This window comes from Panulirus ornatus, chromosome 14, assembly GCF_036320965.1.
Source record: "Panulirus ornatus isolate Po-2019 chromosome 14, ASM3632096v1, whole genome shotgun sequence".
NCBI lineage: Eukaryota > Metazoa > Arthropoda > Malacostraca > Decapoda > Palinuridae > Panulirus > Panulirus ornatus.
The window spans coordinates 53,258,982-53,277,043 of NC_092237.1; the positions used below are offsets into that span (position 1 = coordinate 53,258,982).

Genomic DNA, 18,062 nt, shown 5'->3' on the forward strand with positions numbered 1-18,062 from the left:
ACACACACACACACACACACACACACATAGCTGACTACCCATTATACTTAATGCTTCTCATCTGTAACTTCACCAAACGTATCAGAGAACCCTGATCCCCCCAGCCCAACATCTTGCCTCCAAAGGCTCCTTGAGTCCGTTCGTGTGTGTGTGTGTGTGTGTGTGTGTGTGTGTGTGTGTGTGTGAGGAAGGCTAGAGTGTAGGTCCCAAGCACTCTGCTTCCTACCATGGCTCAAGCGAAAGGTGTGTGACCGTGGGACACCACCGGATGATTCGCTACCCTCCAGCCCACGATTCAGAGTCTGCCTGGAGGAGTAGATCCTTAATACACGACACGGGCAGGAGAATTCCAACCTGGAGTTTATATAGAGTTCAGCGATCGCTCGTCCGTTGGAGGAGACTGAGAGGAGATAATGGTGCTATGTATGAAGACCCAAGGAAATAAAAGATGCCATTTTAGTAACCGAGAGAAATCAAATCTGTGCAGATTTGACCCTAAATGTGCAAGACAAGAGTGGAAGGTTTGACTGTACCTGGCTAGAAACTGGACGAGCCAGAAAAAAAAGAGAGAGGAAAAAAAAAAAATTAGTGGTGTTGAATCCTCTCCCAAGACCCGTTATCCTGTCGATGGTCTCGCTGCCAAATTAGGCTGACAAGCAAGCGAGCTAATACCTTCGTACGAAGCTAAAGACACAGACCCTACTCGCCCACCGTCACTACTGAGCTCTGCCACAAGCACGGGAGAAGCTAGCCATTGCGTAAGGCTAAGTGTGTATCGGATGCAAGCAAGATATCAGGTACATGGTGTATGACACTCCCAGTCTCTCACCTCGATACAACGTATACACATGTATGCATCTCCTCGAGCGTCCATGAGGGTATTGCCTCTTGCCTTTAGCGAACCTTAACGAGTAAGGACAGAAGGTGCCGCTGTGATGTTAAGAGGGCAGCGGTGTGGCTCTGGTGTGTGTGTGTGTTCAAGCTGGAAAGATGTGGTGTGCGCCAGGCAAACTGGTTCTTCTTTGCCCTTCGTCTGCATCCTGATGTGCACAGAAGGAGGCGTCTCTCGCTCCGTCCTCACCTGAGTGTTCAAAGATTCGTCACCTACATCTTTCTCCTGTAGTCTATCACTCCAGAATATTGCCAGGGGGGCTTCCTTCCTCTCTCTCTCTCTCCTCTGTCACACTGGCTGTCTGGGCCAGCCTTGGTGACCCCAGTGTCTCGGTCGACCAGCTCTGCACAAGGCCTCTGCATTCTACCAGTGTAGCCTCTGGTTTATGCATGTCTTCTGCTCGGCTGATGTGACCCACGCAGCCATTATTACAACTCTTTTTTTCTTTTTACTCATATTTTTCAAATCTATTAGTCTCTTTCTCTCTCTTGACGAGACTTATCAATCCGCTGTGTATTGATTAACCTAATCCGACGTGTATATCTCCCTAACGCCATGATGACAGTCTCCAATTATACCGTTTGATAGATGAACTTATCATTGCTATAGACACAGCTCCTTGCCACGGCGTTACCACAGTGAACCAAAACCGCGATGCCAGTCTTTCATTTTGTAGGGAAACTCAACTACATCGGGGTAGCTTGAGGGGAGATCATTTCAAACCAGTTCACACGAGATGCTCAAAGTCTCCTATATCGTTGTGGCTGGCTCCTGTGCGGGTGTAGGAGGATGGAGGCGAGTGGGAGTTGGATGTTGTACGTACGTCTGCAGGCACGGGTCTGGTGGCAGTCACCACCCGTCAGGCCCGGGTGAGCCACCAGCAACCCACTACTGCCCACCCCTTGCCCCTGCCCTTACGCTCTAGTCTCGACGTATTTCTGGTTCTCTCTCTTTATCTCTTCTTGTGTGAGAGCTGTTTTCATCTCTTCTAAGTCTGTTTCTTTTTTCGATTCTGAGGTCATTTCTTTATGATTTTGGTTAGATCATTAAATGACAAAGTGTTCCAACATAATGTGTGTCTTTTTATTTTCGGAATCTCTGTCTCTTTGTCTGTATCCTTTTACACATATATGTTGCCGTTGGCTAAATCTGGACACAAATGTTATTTTCGATAAGTTACATCATCACAGAGCTATGAGGAAGTTGACCTTTGAATGCAAATATTTGACACGATTTTGAAAGTACTTGAAAAAAGGCTAAATCTGGACACAAATGTTATTTTCGATAAGCTACATCATCACAGAGCTATGAGGAAGTTGACCTTTGAATGCAAATATTTGACACGATTTTGAAAGTACTTGAAAAAAGGAAAGAACATAAAAACAAGAAGATGGAAGACGTTTTTGCCTCATACCCTGAATGTCGAATGTCGAAGTCTCCATGTTATGCCCGGCGAAATGTATTTCGTTAGATACCCTGACTATCCTCGAAGCTTCGAAAAACACTTGTAGGAAATGTATTTCGTTAGATACCCTGACTATCCTCGAAGCTTCGAAAAACACTTGTAGGAAATGTATTTCGTTAGATAGCCCGACTATCCTCGAAGCTTCGAAAAACACTTGTAGGAAATTTGAAGCTTCATGAAAAAGGTTCATTTTTCAAGTTCCGTCTGGCCATATCGTACGGCTCTAAGCCCTCAGAGAACATCGTGTGACGGGACACCTGGTGGTGCAAGGAACACCTGGGTACCTCCCTGCGTTCCATATGGGAAAGCTGACCCTTTTTTTGCATTCACAGGCTGGCAGTGACCCCTGCACAGGTTGCATATATTGCTCTGTCCTCTACGCTGATGGCCAGCGTGGCTACTAGCTCCACTCCTGATGGCGCCGTTCCTTCGAACGAACTTCTCTCTCTCTCTCTCTCTCTCTCTCTCTCTCTCTCTCTCTCTCTAAACCTTCATCTCGTCTCTCCTCCATCCTCAACTTTCGGTTTTCTTTCTACTCCTCAACCCCAATTTTTTTTTTATGGCACTATTCATTACGGATTAATTTCATCTTCGTTGTCTGTGTCGTTTTTCTTCATATTTTTTCTTCCTTCATTTCCACACCGGATACACTGCAGTCTTTTGTCAAGCGCCTGAGAGGTCATGTCAAGTACCTCCTCCCTGCCATAATGTCTCTTGCCTTTTCCCCCCCTCACTCTTCCTCGCGAACCAACACGTCAGCCGGACCCGTTACGATGGAGGAGAATTGTATATTCGTACTCTCCTCATTGTAGCCCAGGCCATGTTGAGGTCCAGGCGATGTGCGCCCTGCCCCTGTCCCTCTCTCAGTCTCACTTCGGCAGCATAGGAAGGAATTTTTGTATCCCTCGAGGACATAGAAGGAGTCCTTTCTCTTTCGAGTTCGTCTTGGGAGAGAAAAAGATTTATTCTCTCTACGACTGATGGTGTAGACGGCAGTCAATATTTCAAGTAGACAATAAAATTTTTTTTGGAGGATATCTATAGTTTTTTGTACCGGTAAGTGTGCGTGTGTGTGTGTGTGTGTGTGTGTGTGTGTGTGTGTGTGTGTGTGTCTGCATTAAGCATTTATTAATGTGTTTCTATATGTGAATGTGTGAGGTGGGTGTATAGGTGTGTGTTTTCTGTAAGTCTGCGGGGCGTCTGTATCTTCGTGTGTGTTCATGTGTTGATGTATGTGATTATTACTTGTGATTACAATTTGTGTGTTTCCGGGAGAGTGTTTTACACTTGTGTTGTCCCGTCTTTCATCCTTGTTTATAAGTGTCATGTCTGTACTCTTTGGTGCACACACACACACACACACACACACACACACACACACATACACACACACACACACCAGCCAACTTCAAGTACCCAACAATCGATCAGCCTCAAGGGGAGGATGAACATCTGGGTTGGGTGTAAGCCGACTGCCACGTGTAGGATTCGAGCCCATGTGGGCCCGACCCCGGGCGAGCTCATGTTGATTCAAAGTCAGTAAGATGAGTGTGTTTGACAGTTTCTTTGTGTGTATGAGTATGAATAGATATGTTCTTCTGTCTCTCTGTGTGTACGTCTGTGTGTTTGTATATATACGTGTGTGTGTGTGTGTGTGTGACATGTATATATGTATTTCATTCATTTGTGTATTTATGTATATATGTGTATTACTTGAGAATGATGTGTGTACATAGTCTGTTGTGTTTGTGTGGTACTGTACAATCCTGGTACTGTGAAAAATATGTTTCTGCGCTAAATTTTCTTTATCTGTAGAAATGAAATGCTAATTAGTGATGGGGTCTTGGTGTGTGGATGTGGTATGTAAATGTGATGTGTGGGTGGGGTGTGTGGTCGTGGTGTGTGGATGTGGTATGTAAATGTGATGTGTGGTCGTGGTGTGTGGATGTGGTATGTAAATGTGATGTGTGGGTGGGGTGTGTGGTCGTGGTGTGTGGATGTGGTATGTAAATGTGATGTGTGGGTGGGGTGTGTGGACGTGGTGTGTGGATGTGGTATGTAAATGTGATGTGTGGGTGGGGTGTGTGGTCGTGGTATGTAAATGTGATGTGTGGGTGGGGTGTGTGGGCGTGGTATGTAAATGTGATGTGTGGGTGGGGTGTGTGGTCGTGGTGTGTGGATGTGGTATGTAAATGTGATGTGGGGTCGGGGTGTGTGGATGTGGTATGTAAATGTGATGTGTGGGTGGGGTGTGTGGTCGTGGTGTGTGGATGTGGTATGTAAATGTGATGTGTGGGTGGGGTGTGTGGATGTGGTATGTAAATGTGATGTGTGGGTGGGGTGTGTGGGCATGGTATGTAAATGTGGTATGTAAATGTGATGTGTGGGTGGGGTGTGGGGTCGGGGTGTGTGGATGTGGTATGTAAATGTGATGTGTGGGTGGGGTGTGTGGATGTGGTATGTAAATGTGATGTGTGGGTGGGGTGTGTGGTCGTGGTGTGTGGATGTGGTATGTAAATGTGATGTGTGGGTGGGGTGTGTGGGCGTGGTATGTAAATGTGATGTGTGGGTGGGGTGTGTGGTCGTGGTATGTAAATGTGGTATGTAAATGTGATGTGTGGGTGGGGTGTGTGGTCGTGGTATGTAAATGTGGTATGTAAATGTGATGTGTGGGTGGGGCGTGTGGGCGTGGTATGTAAATGTGATGTGTGGGTGGGGTGTGTGGGCGTGGTATGCAGGTCTAGAGTGGGTGTGTTATGTAGGTGTGGGTGTGATGTTTATGCCTGGTGTGTGGGCAAGGTTCGTGGGTATGGTGTGTGATGTGTGGGCGTGGGGAGCAAGAGTGTTGTATGGGCGTGATGTATGGGTGTGGTGTGTGTGTGTGTGTGTGTGTGTGTGTGGTCGTGGTGTGAACATGGTATGGTGTGGGGCGTGAGCGTGGTATATAGGTATGGTGTGAGGGCGTTATGTATATATGATGTGTGTGGGTGAAGTGTGTGGGCGTGGGGTGTGGCTGATACACGTACCGTGTGAGTATGACATGTGGGTATGGAATTTATCTTGGCTCGAGCACCTATTCATAATAGGATCTATCATCTATTCATAATAGGATCTATCATCTATTCATAATAGGATCTATCATCTATTCCGATTCAGTTCCTCAGACAAGAAACAAATGTCCCACACGTCTCGACCATCATCTGCATAAGCCTCCCCACAACCCCCCCCAAGGAACTGGTGGCACCTCAGGCTATCATCTGCATAAGCCTTAACACAGACGACCATCTCCATAAGCCTTACAACAGCCACCCTCCAAAAAAAAAAAAAAAATTGCCTTAACCAGAGGCTACCATATACATAAGCCTTAGAACAGCCACCCTCCAAAAAAAAAAATTGCCTTAACCAGAGGCTATCATATACATAAGCCTTAGAACAGCCTCCCTCCAAAAAAAAATTGCCTTAACCAGAGGCTATCATATACATAAGCCTTAGAACAGCCTCCCTCCAAAAAAAATTGCCTTAACCAGAGCTATCATATACATAAGCCTTAGAACAGCCTCCCTCCAAAAAAAATTGCCTTAACCAGAGGCTATCATATACATTAAGCCTTAGAACAGCCTGCAGTCTCCATAAGCCTTGGCCGAAAGAAAAAAAACTGTGCTAACCAGATGCCATCATATACATAAACCTTGCAACAGGATGTCAAGTCCATTAGCCTCATAACAGCCAAAAAAAATGTGTCTGAACCGCAGACTATCATATACATAACCCTTATAACAGCCTATCATCTCCACAAGCCTTACAACTGCCTATCATCTCCACAAGCCTTATAACTGCCTATCATCTCCACAAGCCTTATAACTGCCTATCATCTCCACAAGCCTTATAACTGCCTATCATCTCCACAAGCCTTATAACTGCCTATCATCTCCACAAGCCTTATAACTGCCTATCATCTCCACAAGCCTTATAACTGCCTATCATCTCCACAAGCCTTATAACTGCCTATCATCTCCACAAGCCTTATAACTGCCTATCATCTCCACAAGCCTTATAACTGCCTATCATCTCCACATGCCTTATAACTGCCTATCATCTCCACAAGCCTTATAACAAACCGAAAAAAAAAAAATCACTGCCTGTGCTAGAGTCTAACATCTACATAAGTCTTACAACTGCACCAGGAAGTGTATGTGCCAGAGGCAATCACCCTCACCATCATAAGTCTTTCAACAAGTCCAGGAACTGTTGACACCAGCGACAGGTAATGTAGGCCAATTGGATAAAAATGCTGCCAAGTTGTAATCCCTGGGTGGAGGAGCTTCGACCTGTGGCGTGTGAACCCCGACAAGTAATAGCCGAAAGGCAAGTCAGGAATATATCTACGACACTTTAGCTTTCCTGGGAAATTTGCTTATAAGACCGACCAGAGACGGGGGATTTAACGAAACACGTCCTTATTCACGTTACCATTCATGAGATTACGTAGATAAATCAGGTGGTCTTATGTAGATCATATGCACTTAAACTATCCCTTAAATCATCCATTCACTCATAAAAAAAAATAAGATAGAATACATAAAACAAGAACGATTTTAAATCGATTCACAAAAGAGTTCAGATATACTAAGTGTCTTTCGTGGTCTTGACATGGCTTTAGGCCCCAACACGTGATGTGTGTCAGGCATGGAGCCAGGGGCGATGGACCCGTGCCTTGGGGCCAATCACACAGCCTCTCAAGCCACCAACAATGTCAAGGGATCCATCTCTCTGACAGCTAATACGATCCTCGACTCATCTAATGACGAGAGTAATTCTGAGGTGGACGAGATAAAATATCACGGTCAGGCCAAATAACCCAACCAAAAATAAGATAAAAGAATGCTTACGAAGTGCACTAAAAGCGAAAGTGACAACACAAACACGGAAAAAAAAGAGATATATACAAACCTTCATTAAGAAAGCATTATCTTACAAACACAGAGAGGCTACCTGGATCCTCACTAATCTAAGATAAACATGCGTAATGATGAAGTCCAACGGTTAGCCCAGCTTACCTCAACAGGTGCCATCCTGAGCGTCGAGGAATTCCTTTGGCTAAGATTCAGACTCGTTGCGTCCTTCTCATCTTTAGGTAGGCCCCCCAGGACACACGGAGAGAGGGAGTCCCCCAGGGAAGTGGTCTGGGGTGCAGTGGTGGTTAACTCCTTAAAAACACACTCGGGATCCACTAAATCCTTCGTTTTATTTCTTTTCTCCGAATTGATGATAGTCACTTGTTTCGATTTCCTGACAAGAAGGAATGTATGCTTGTTATTTCTATTGTTTTTTTTTTTTTAACTAGTACCTGGGTGAATATATTGCTTTACGCAGGTTATCAATGGTTCACCGATTCACGAACTGGGAATTGGATAAACTCATTCGGGTGTTCCCAGTCCCGGTATTTCCATGGATACCGCCTTGAAATGAGCGGTTATGGTCGTTGCAAGAATCACCGGCGCCGTAGTTAATTGCCGGTCTCGCTCCTCCCTCGTTAATGATAACACGGGGAGGGAAAGAAAATCGTATGCTGGTTCACCAAACTGCAGGTCACACTTATAAAATATCTCTCTCTCTCTATCCAGTTATTTCGAAAGATCTCTCTAAGTCTTTCTCAATAAAAGAGAAAAAAAAATAGGGGAAGGTAGATAGTCACGTAACTATGATCTCTTAAACTACCCAATCACTGGGAGGGGTTGGGTAGGGGTGGGAGGTACTCAAGACCAAGTGCATTCTAAACACGCTCTTACTGTTGTATTGACACCTGACGGACCCGTGGAATATAATATGCTTTCGTTCGCTGTGACATAGCAATCAAGTCTGGACAGATACTAGGCCACTGTATAACTGACACCCACACAAAAGATTCGTCGTAAAACACACCCTTTCTTTTTTTTAAAAAAAAAGTCTTAGAAATAAAACGAGGAGGAGTTCAGACGTGAGACACAGCGTTATTCATACACCCGACAGCCACACGCGCGGGGTATACAGCAGAGCGGCACCGTCCTTCCTCGAGCACGTTTGATGGTGGACTGAGCAGCGCAGGTGAGGAGGAGGAGGAGGAGGAGGAGCAGCAGCAGCAGCGGTGGCGGCGGTGTTAGCAGCCGACACTCTGGCTTGGTCCACCTGGGCCTCAGGTGTACACGTTGGAATGCCCGAGCCAGAAGGAGACCTGGTAGGGTATGCCCACTGACGAATCCTGTAGGATTTTTAATCTGGTCCTGCAGGTTCCAGTGGAGGATAGAGCTAAAACACCATAACTACCATTTGCCTCCTTGTGGTCTTTTATTCTTCATTTTCTTTCTGTTTTTTTTACGTTTTCTAACATTTTCTTATATTCTAAATATGCTATATTCTTTGTCCTCTTTCTCATCCCTATATATTCTATCTCATTATTCAATTTTCTTTTTAATATGAAGATTAATATGTTCGAAAGGGACTGAAGAATATCGTCATAGTGGCTAAACTACCTTAGAACTCACCCAGCCTGGATAGAAGTGGATGATACAGATTGACAGAGAAAAAAACAGAATATAATCAAACAATTCAGATTTTATAACAAATCCATCATGGCTGCCTCAACCGACACCCAGGAGTCGTCCAATGTAAACAAACCCGGAAGGAACAAGCTCATTGGTCATTGTTTACGATGTGGTATTATAGAAAATGGGAATGAACAGACGAAACCATTGAACAATTAGACTCGACTACGAGAAACGAGATTTTTGTCACGATCAAAATTGCAAAACGAGGGAGAAATAACTTTGTCACGTTGTAAAGAATTGAAAGGGAATGAAAGTTGCAAGTGCTAGTAACAATTTCTAGCAAAAAATAAAGAATTAGCTTGAAATTGCATGTGTTGGTAATGCAATTATCATTTACAATAACAATTTCTAGCAAAAATAAAGAAGTGACTTGAAGTTACAAGTGCTAGTAATGCAATTATCATTTATAATAACAATTTCTAGCAAAAAATAAAGAAGTAACTTGAAGTTACAAGTGCTAGTAACGCAATTATCATTTACAACAACAATTTCTAGCAAAGTAAAGAAATAATTTGAAGTTACAAGTGCTAGTAATGCAATTATCATTTACAACAACAATTTCTAGCAAAGTAAAGAAATAACTTGAAGTTACAAGTGCTAGTAATGCAATTATCATTTACAATAACAATTTCTAGCAAAGATAAAGAAGTAATTTGAAGTTGCATGTGTTGGTAATGCAATTATCATTTACAATAACAATTTCTAGCAAAATATAGAAGTAACTTGAAGTTACAAGTGCTAGTAATGCAATTATCATTTGCAATAACAATTTCTAGTAAAATGAAGAAGTAACTTGAAGTTACAGGTGCTAGTAATGCAATTATCATTTACAATAACAATTTCTAGCAAAAATAAAGTAGTAACTTGAAGTTACAAGTGCTAGTAATGCAATTATCATTTACAATAACAATTTCTAGCAAAATAAAGAAGTAACTTGAAGTTACAAGTGCTAGTAAAGCAATTATCATTTACGATAACAATTTCAATGGCAAAGATAAAGAACTAACCAATGATACAGAATATTATCAGTATGGTAAACAAGCTAAAAGGAAAAATGGAGATAAAGAGAAATGAGTATCTGACGATCGTGAAGGTCGAAACAGAGCCTTCTTAATCATCAGACGAGCGGTGAGCGCTACTCGCTAGTCCTGCCAATCATAGCAAAATCCTACGTTAGGTTAGGTAGATGTATGTACAGTCACTCATACAAGTTCGTGGGGGTCACTCATAAAAATTCGTGGGGTCACCCATAAAAAGTTTGTGGGGGAGGTGGGGGGATCTCTCCGTGCGTGTGGGTGAATTCCATCTCCATCACCCCTTTCTAACCGACGGGTCTCTGGGCACTAGACAACCCACACACGAACATACACGGTGTAACTGCAGGAATTGTGTGTTCCACTCAGGACATGACGTCGTTATGCAGACTCGCCGTCCAGAAAGGGGTCGGGAACTGCACAAGCCCAGACATAGACACGAACCTCCGAAAACTTTTATGTGTGACGGACATTTATGAGTGTATGTAGTTCTCTCTCTCTCTCTCTCTCTCTCTCTCTCTCTCTCTCTCTCTCTCTCTCTCTCTCTCTCTCTCTCTCTCTCTCTCTCTGTATCTATCTATCAATCTATCTATTTATCTATCTATCAATCTATCTATTTATCTATCAATCTATCTATTTATCTATCTATCTATCTATCTATTTATCTATCTATCTATCTAACCACCGCCAGATCTATTACAGTGGCACATACAAGAAAGGAGGAGGGGGATAGTCCTGTCTTTATCATTATCTTGCCTACCGTCACGCTGACCTCAACTCCCGTTTATAGATACATTTATTATGAAGATAACATTAGATACAGCTGGCATGAAGATAACACTGCATATGACCAACATCATAGTAACACCTGGATATGTCTACCATAACTGACAATGGATATATCCAGGATTAAGATAACGCTGGACATATCCAGTATGAAGATACCACTGGGTATTGCTACCAAGAAGATAACATTGAATACGTCCAGCATGATGATAACACTTAGACATGACCAGCATCATGATAACACCTGGATATAGCTATCGTAAAGATACGTTGGATATGTCCCGTATTAAGATAAAAGTATTTCCGAATTTTGGAGGAAGTGAAAAACCTGTCTCTTAAAATGCGCCAGGTCATACGTATTGGGAAAGACGTGAGAGTGTGGCGAGTTCCAAAGCTTTGAGGTAGAAAGGGAAAGAAACAGTTATCAAAAAGGCTCACCCTTGAATTTCCAACAGCCACATAATAATCATATGACGCAACAGCTTGCTTAAGTATTGCGCGGTCTAGCTAGTGGTGGAGGCACACAATCAACCAGATCTCAGGAGCAAAATTCAGTCAACCAGATCTCGGGAGCAATAATCAGTCAACCAGATCTCAGGAGCAAAAATCAGTCAACCAGATCTCTGGAGCAAAAATCAGTCAGCAAAAATCAGTCAACCAGATCTCAGGAGCAAAAATCACAGTCAACCAGATCCCAGGAGCAAAAATCACAGTCAACCAGATCTCAGGAGCAAAAATCAGTCAACCAGATCTCTGGAGCAAAAATCACAGTAATACCTGTGGAGGAAGAAAGTGAACCAACATTGCGGCGAGAGCAAACTGGCCAAGTTCTGAAGTTAGCCTGGAAGGGTTCATAAGTCGGACCGCTTTCGACTCAACTCTGTCGAGTAAGGATGCAGAGCTAGAACCACCCCACAATGTGAGAGCAGTCCTCCATAAAAGGAAGGATTAGTCCATTGTATAAACGGAGCAACTGTCCAGAAGAAAAGAAATTTCGACATCTAAAGAGGTCTCCATATTTCTTCCAGGCAGACTCAGCTATTTCCGTAATGTGGGGGTTACCAAGAAAGACTTAATGTTACAGTAATACCAAGTATGTTCGTTGACTGAAGAGGCAGAATTACAGAACCGTCAAAGGAGTGAGGAAAGTTATTTGGAATTTCGAATAGTGAGATGGATAGAAACTATGTTATGAAGGCATTAAACTTAACAAGATATCGTCTACCGAACTGAGATATTCTGTCCAAGTCTCAGTTTATTGAGTTTGAGTAGAAGGAGCAGAAGTGAGGGACGTGGAGGAATACAGTGTTGAGTCGTCAGCGTATGAGTGCATTTGGTTATTTGTGGAAGACAGAGAATCGCTTATAAAAAGGAGAAAAAAAAGTGTAGAAGACAGAATATAGCCTTGAGGGACACCGCTGTTGAAGGTAAAAGAGGAGAGCTTAGAGATGAGACCCCGAGGTGCATCTCTTTCACAATGTGTGAAGATGGGAGGGTCCAGTCAGGTGTTATCCACGTATCAAGCTACAGGGGTAGAGAGAGAGAGAGAGAGAGAGAGAGAGAGAGAGAGAGAGAGAGAGAGAGAGAGAGAGAGAGAGAGAGAGAGAGAGAGAGAGAGAGAGAGAGAGAGACAGTCGACAAGTTAACCTCGTGTGTGTGTTTGTGTGTGTGTGTGTGTGTGTGTGTGTGTGTGTGTGTGTGTGTGTGTGTGTGAGTGTTATAAACTTACATAAAGAAAGACAGAGACATAACATAATCTTCGCGACTCAATCCAGGAAACTGGAATGACGTCAGTTTAAAGATAAGAAGATCGTGTGATAAAAAAAGTTATATCAAACAAGAGAAAAAAAGATTGTAAGTTAAGCGTTCTCAAGGAAGCTTAGCCTAACTCAAGCATCAAATAAATATAGAAGCTTTTCTGTTATTTCCTTCACTGCTGCTGCTGCTGCTGCTGCTGCTGCTGCAGATGTTTCTTGTTAATGTTGCTGTTACAAGTGATGTTTCTGTTACTGCTGCTCCTGAAGCTGTATCTGTTAATGTTGTTCCTGAAGCTGTATCTGTTACTGCTGTTCCTGAAGCTGTATCTGTTACTGCTGTTCCTGAAGCTGTATCTGTTAATGTTGTTCCTGAAGCTGTATCTGTTACTGCTGTTCCTGAAGCTGTATCTGTTACTGCTGTTCCTGAAGCTGTATCTGTTACTGCTGTTCCTGAAGCTGTATCTGTTACTGCTGTTCCTGAAGCTGTATCTGTTACTGCTGTTCCTGAAGATGTTTCTGTTACTGCTGTTCCTGAAGCTGTATCTGTTACTGCTGTTCCTGAAGATGTATCTGTTACTGCTGTTCCTGAAGCTGTTTCTGTTAACCTCGCTGTTCCTGAAGCTGTATCTGTTACTGCTGTTCCTGAAGCTGTATCTGTTACTGCTGTTCCTGAAGCTGTTTCTGTTAATGTTGTTCCTGAAGCTGTTTCTGTTAACCTTGCTGTTGCTGCTGTAATCTTCTATGTCTATCAGTGGTGCTGCTGCTTTCATGACTGTGCCTCTAGTGATACAGTTCCTGTGACCAAAACTGCTTTTAAGTGCCATGATATTATAATTAATGTTTTCCTTACCACTGTGGCTATGAACCATGGCGTAAAGTGGCTCCCCCTTCATCAGACACTTGCTTGATATTTCAGCTTATCGTCCTGTAAAGCTGTTCTGTTACATCCGTCTGTATTGTTGACCTTACATATGGTTCTTGTGGTCCTTCCTGCTTCCCAGACTGAAGACTGCCACTGGATTGCCCTGCGGAGAGAACCTACAAATATTGACCAACTAAAACCAGGACGAGACTTTCAAAGCTGGGTGTTCATCAGGCCTCCTTTCTACATCAGTAACCACGACAGTCCAATTACCGATAGCGAACTTTCCTGTGAAATATTTGAAAAGATTATTTGGTTAATTTTCTGATGGGCAAGCAATTGTTACTCATAATAGTTTCAAATCATAGAATATAGGCAGACGTGGATCTAACGGTATACCAAAATGAACAGGTGTTCGCGTTTGTAGCAACAGCAACACCAAATATGTAAGTATTAGAAGGGTGGAGGAGAAGTCTTAACAACTATGAGAAAGGTGGAAGAAATTTGTGCAAGGACATCCAGAGTACCTGACCTCAGTGCCCATCAACCAAAGGGAAACAAAAGAAGTGAAGAAAAACAGGAAATTGATTCTTTATATCTATAAGTTGATATATATATATATATATATATATATATATATATATATATATATATATATATATATATATATATATATATATATATATATATCTTTTCTTTCTTTTCATACTATTCGCCATTTCCCGCATTAGCGAGGTAGCGCCAAGAACAGAGGACTGGGCCTTTGAGGGAATATCCTCACCTGGCCCCCTTCTCTGTTCCTTCTTTTGGAAAATAAAAAAAAAATGAGAGGGGAGGATTTCCAGCCACCCGCTCCCTTCCCTTTTAGTCGCCTTCTACGACACGCAGGGAATACGTGGGAAGTATTCTTTCTCCCCAATCCCCAGGGATAAAATCTTTACTGTTTCCATTATTTTTACTTATAGTCCTCATGATACTATGTTCACACTTGCCTCCTAATAAGAGAGGATGGATAGACGTTAGCTTGTACATTACACTCAAGGAGCTGTAATAGAAAATGTTGCCAATCAGGCAACAATGCCAAAGCAGATGGTCATCAAACAGTTAAGATTTGATGATGATAATGCATTTAAATGCGTGCATAATCATTACCTCCCCCTACTCGTGGCTAAGATGGCCAACTAATACCAAGCCCTGTTACAAGCCATATGACAAAATGCAAATGGAACCACTTCATACAATGTTGCAGAGTTTTTAAATGGTCTTTTTGTGCAGGTCCTGTAGTTGTTATATCAGACATACTTGCTTAAATCCAGCCAGTAGAAATATAAACTCTGGGTACAATGCACATTTTGATAAATCACAGACAAAAACCTACAAATTAAGAGCATTTAATTTAAGAGGTTTTTACTGTAGTTGCAATGCAATCAGAGAGACATGTAAAATGAGAAAATCAATGAGGAAAGGTACATATGGCAGCACAAAATGTAATATATATATATATATATATATATATTACTACCTGTAATATAAGTACAAAATGATTATATTAGAGTACTATTGTTTTTCCCAGCCAAGGACAGCCATCTCAGTGCGCCAGAGTGCTGCCCCTCCTATTCCGTCCAATCAACGTCCAGCCAGACGACCATCCAACCAATCACCACACTTTGAACCTGCCAATTACCGCCTGGCTAATCAGTCTATATGTATTCATTGTCTCTCCATTCATTCTGACCACCTGCCTTCATTACCTCAAGTTCCAAGTATTCAAACCTACTATCACCAATGAGATGGATTTACTGCCAAAGCAGAGCGATCAAGACACACACACACACACACACACACACACACACACATACACACACACACGCTCCCTATTTCCCAATCTTTTCCGTCCTGTTTATATATATATATATATATATATATATATATATATATATATATATATATATATATATATATATATATATATATATATATATTGTATATTGTACCAGGAGTTTGGTACTGTACCAGAGGCCACCCACAAGAATTTTTTTTATATATATAAATCTCTTGTTCCACTGTTCAAATAATGTTTGGTCCTGCCAAGTTGATGTGGTTGTCATTCTTAAATATTCTGATCGTATCCAGTAACTTCCTTTTTTGTCCTCGTATATTCAAGCTCTTCAATTGTGTTTGTTGTCATTATCTGCGGTGAACTCCCAAAACATTGAGTTGGACAGGGTCAAATGGTCACTCAGCTTACAGCGTTACGACTCAGTGTTTATCAAGTAACTGACTAATGTGGATCACGTATTATTCACCTTGACGCCATCTCAGTTTAAGCCTGTGACTGAATACGTATTTTGGGCATAACTATATCATCACAACTCTCTCCTGGACACTTCACATAACGATAACAAAATATGTTTCCCAAACTGTAAGGGAATTATGAATGTGTCACGGTTATTCTTTTAGTGACGGACTATTCTATATCCACATTCTATATCTATATAGATGTACTACATTCGCCCAGGTATGGAGTGCTGTATGTCTCTTATTTTTCAGGGGTGGTACGAAAACCCTCAAGTCCTTTGAAGTCTACCCTCTACTCAATAGCCACAATGTCTTCATTTTCTATCACGATTATGATGCAGACAGGTTTTTAACATGATAAACCATAATGTTTTTCTTTTAAGTTATTATCTGTTCCTAATATCTGAGTTTTAACTCAAGAAACAAAACAAAACATGAGAGAAAAGCTCCTGGTGATTGTGTATGTCAAGTCCTTGGTAACAGTAGCTTAAAGATATCGACAAAAATCATCTCAAACAATTTAACACAGAATGATTTTTATGAATTCTGCTTTGTCTTTGAATATTAAGGTTTAACAGCTCTGTATGGTGTGTTTCTTGAAAGAGTTGTAAGATGTCAACATGGGAAAAATCTAAGGATAGATATTGGAAAACAAAGAAAAACACAAATCAGACTAGGAAAAAAATATCTATGAAAACATCTTGTTCTACGTAAAGTCTTGCATGCTTCCAATATATCGTGCAGGGATTCTGGTAGAGGGTTTGTTAGTTTAGGCCTCTCAACTCATTTCTTTACAGGATAGCTTACAGATCTGTTTGGCTTTGTATGTATAACTTTAATTCATGTGTGTATGTATGTATGGAAACACACAGAAATATAGATACACAATCAATAGGTGAATGAATTGAAGTGATGTAGTTTACACATTTGCTCCATCTTGATATCCTACAAAGCTTTCAAGAAACTTAATGTATAACTGTTAAACATCAGCTTTTAAAGAAAAAGCAGATTTCATAAAACATTCTGGGTTAAACAAATTGTTTAAGATGATCTTCATCGATAGTTTGAAGTTGCTATTACCAAGAACTTGTGACAAACAATTACCAAGAGCTGTTCTTTCGTGTCTTTCTTTGTTTTCTTTTACGAAAAGTGGAATATTAAGGAAAGAGATTAACTTAAAGGAAAAACGTTATAGTTTCTCATGTTATAAAACTTGTCTGCATCATAATCATAAAAGAAAATGAAGATGTTGTAGCTGTTAAGGAGAGGGTAGACTTCAATGGGCTTGAGAGTTTCGCACCCTCTCTGAAAGTAAGAGGCACACAGCACACCATACTTAGGCGAATGTAGCATATCTATATGGATATAGAATGTAGATATAGAATTGCTTGTCACTACAAGAATAATTGTAGCATATTTTGCGATCTTAATGTAAGATGTCCAGGATAAAGTTGTGAGGATATGCTTATGGCCAAAATACTTATTCTATATAAGCTTGAACTGAGATGCTGTGGAAATTGACATTAGTCGATCCATGTACGTCAGTTCTTTGATAAAGACTGAGTCGTAAAGCTGGAATAGACACTCGTATTCCAGAGTCACAAAAGATCTTTGTTAGATACCATTGGGCAGATGATTAGAACATTTGCTTTGAAAGATTTGGTTCATTGTATAAGGTAAATAACATTTTCAGATACTCATCTGCCTGATGCGAAATACTGATGCACTGTCCGAATTTCAGGTACTTTAGGAACCCTTTAGTACAGGTCTTCTCTCAGGATTGATTTAAACCTATCTCTAAAGATATTCAGTTGTCTCGAAAAAGGTAAGACATAGTGATGTATTCTGTGTCCTTATCTCTGCCACAAAGCTCAACGTTCATATGATTAATACATCCAAGGAAGCTACATTGTCAGTAACACCTTCATAGCCAAAGATAATTATCTAGCAGTGACAACATTCTGTCACCTGCTGATCATGTTACGCTCACCATACGTTATGCTTCCCTCTGTACATTACGTCATGGTGGAAAATGGGATCAACTAGTATGTAGTTGCACTCTTCTGTCAATCTAAAGGACACTATAATCACCCTACACTATACCTTCCAGAACAATAGACCTTTTTCTGAGTAAGGACCTTTCTAGTTTCAGGAGGCTGAGAGGTATACGCTGTCCCTCATCTATCTTAGCACCCGCAGCCATCTTCCTCATCTCTAGATGTCTACTTTACCAGTTGGATGCGCTACCATCGTGGCTCATGCGAACTGACTCTGCTGTAAGACAGTCGTGTCTCACTCTCACATGTCTTCATCGTATCTTCTTATCTTTTAGTAATAATCCATTAATCATCATTCGTAAATTCTATATACATTTAGTCTCTGAT

At 41.5% G+C, this 18,062-nt stretch overlaps 1 protein-coding gene across 1 annotated transcript in view; it reads right to left on the reverse strand.

Annotated features, from left to right (window-relative positions):
- LOC139753438 (protein inscuteable homolog) overlaps positions 1 to 8,414 on the reverse strand; it is a 133,173-nt gene extending 124,759 nt beyond the window's left edge. The window contains exon 1 of the mRNA XM_071669946.1: positions 7,415 to 8,414. Coding sequence (XP_071526047.1) covers positions 7,415 to 7,429 — 15 coding nt within the window. The 5' untranslated portion in view covers positions 7,430 to 8,414. The remainder of the gene's footprint in view (positions 1 to 7,414) is intronic.
- Between the last annotated feature and the right edge of the window lie 9,648 nt (positions 8,415 to 18,062).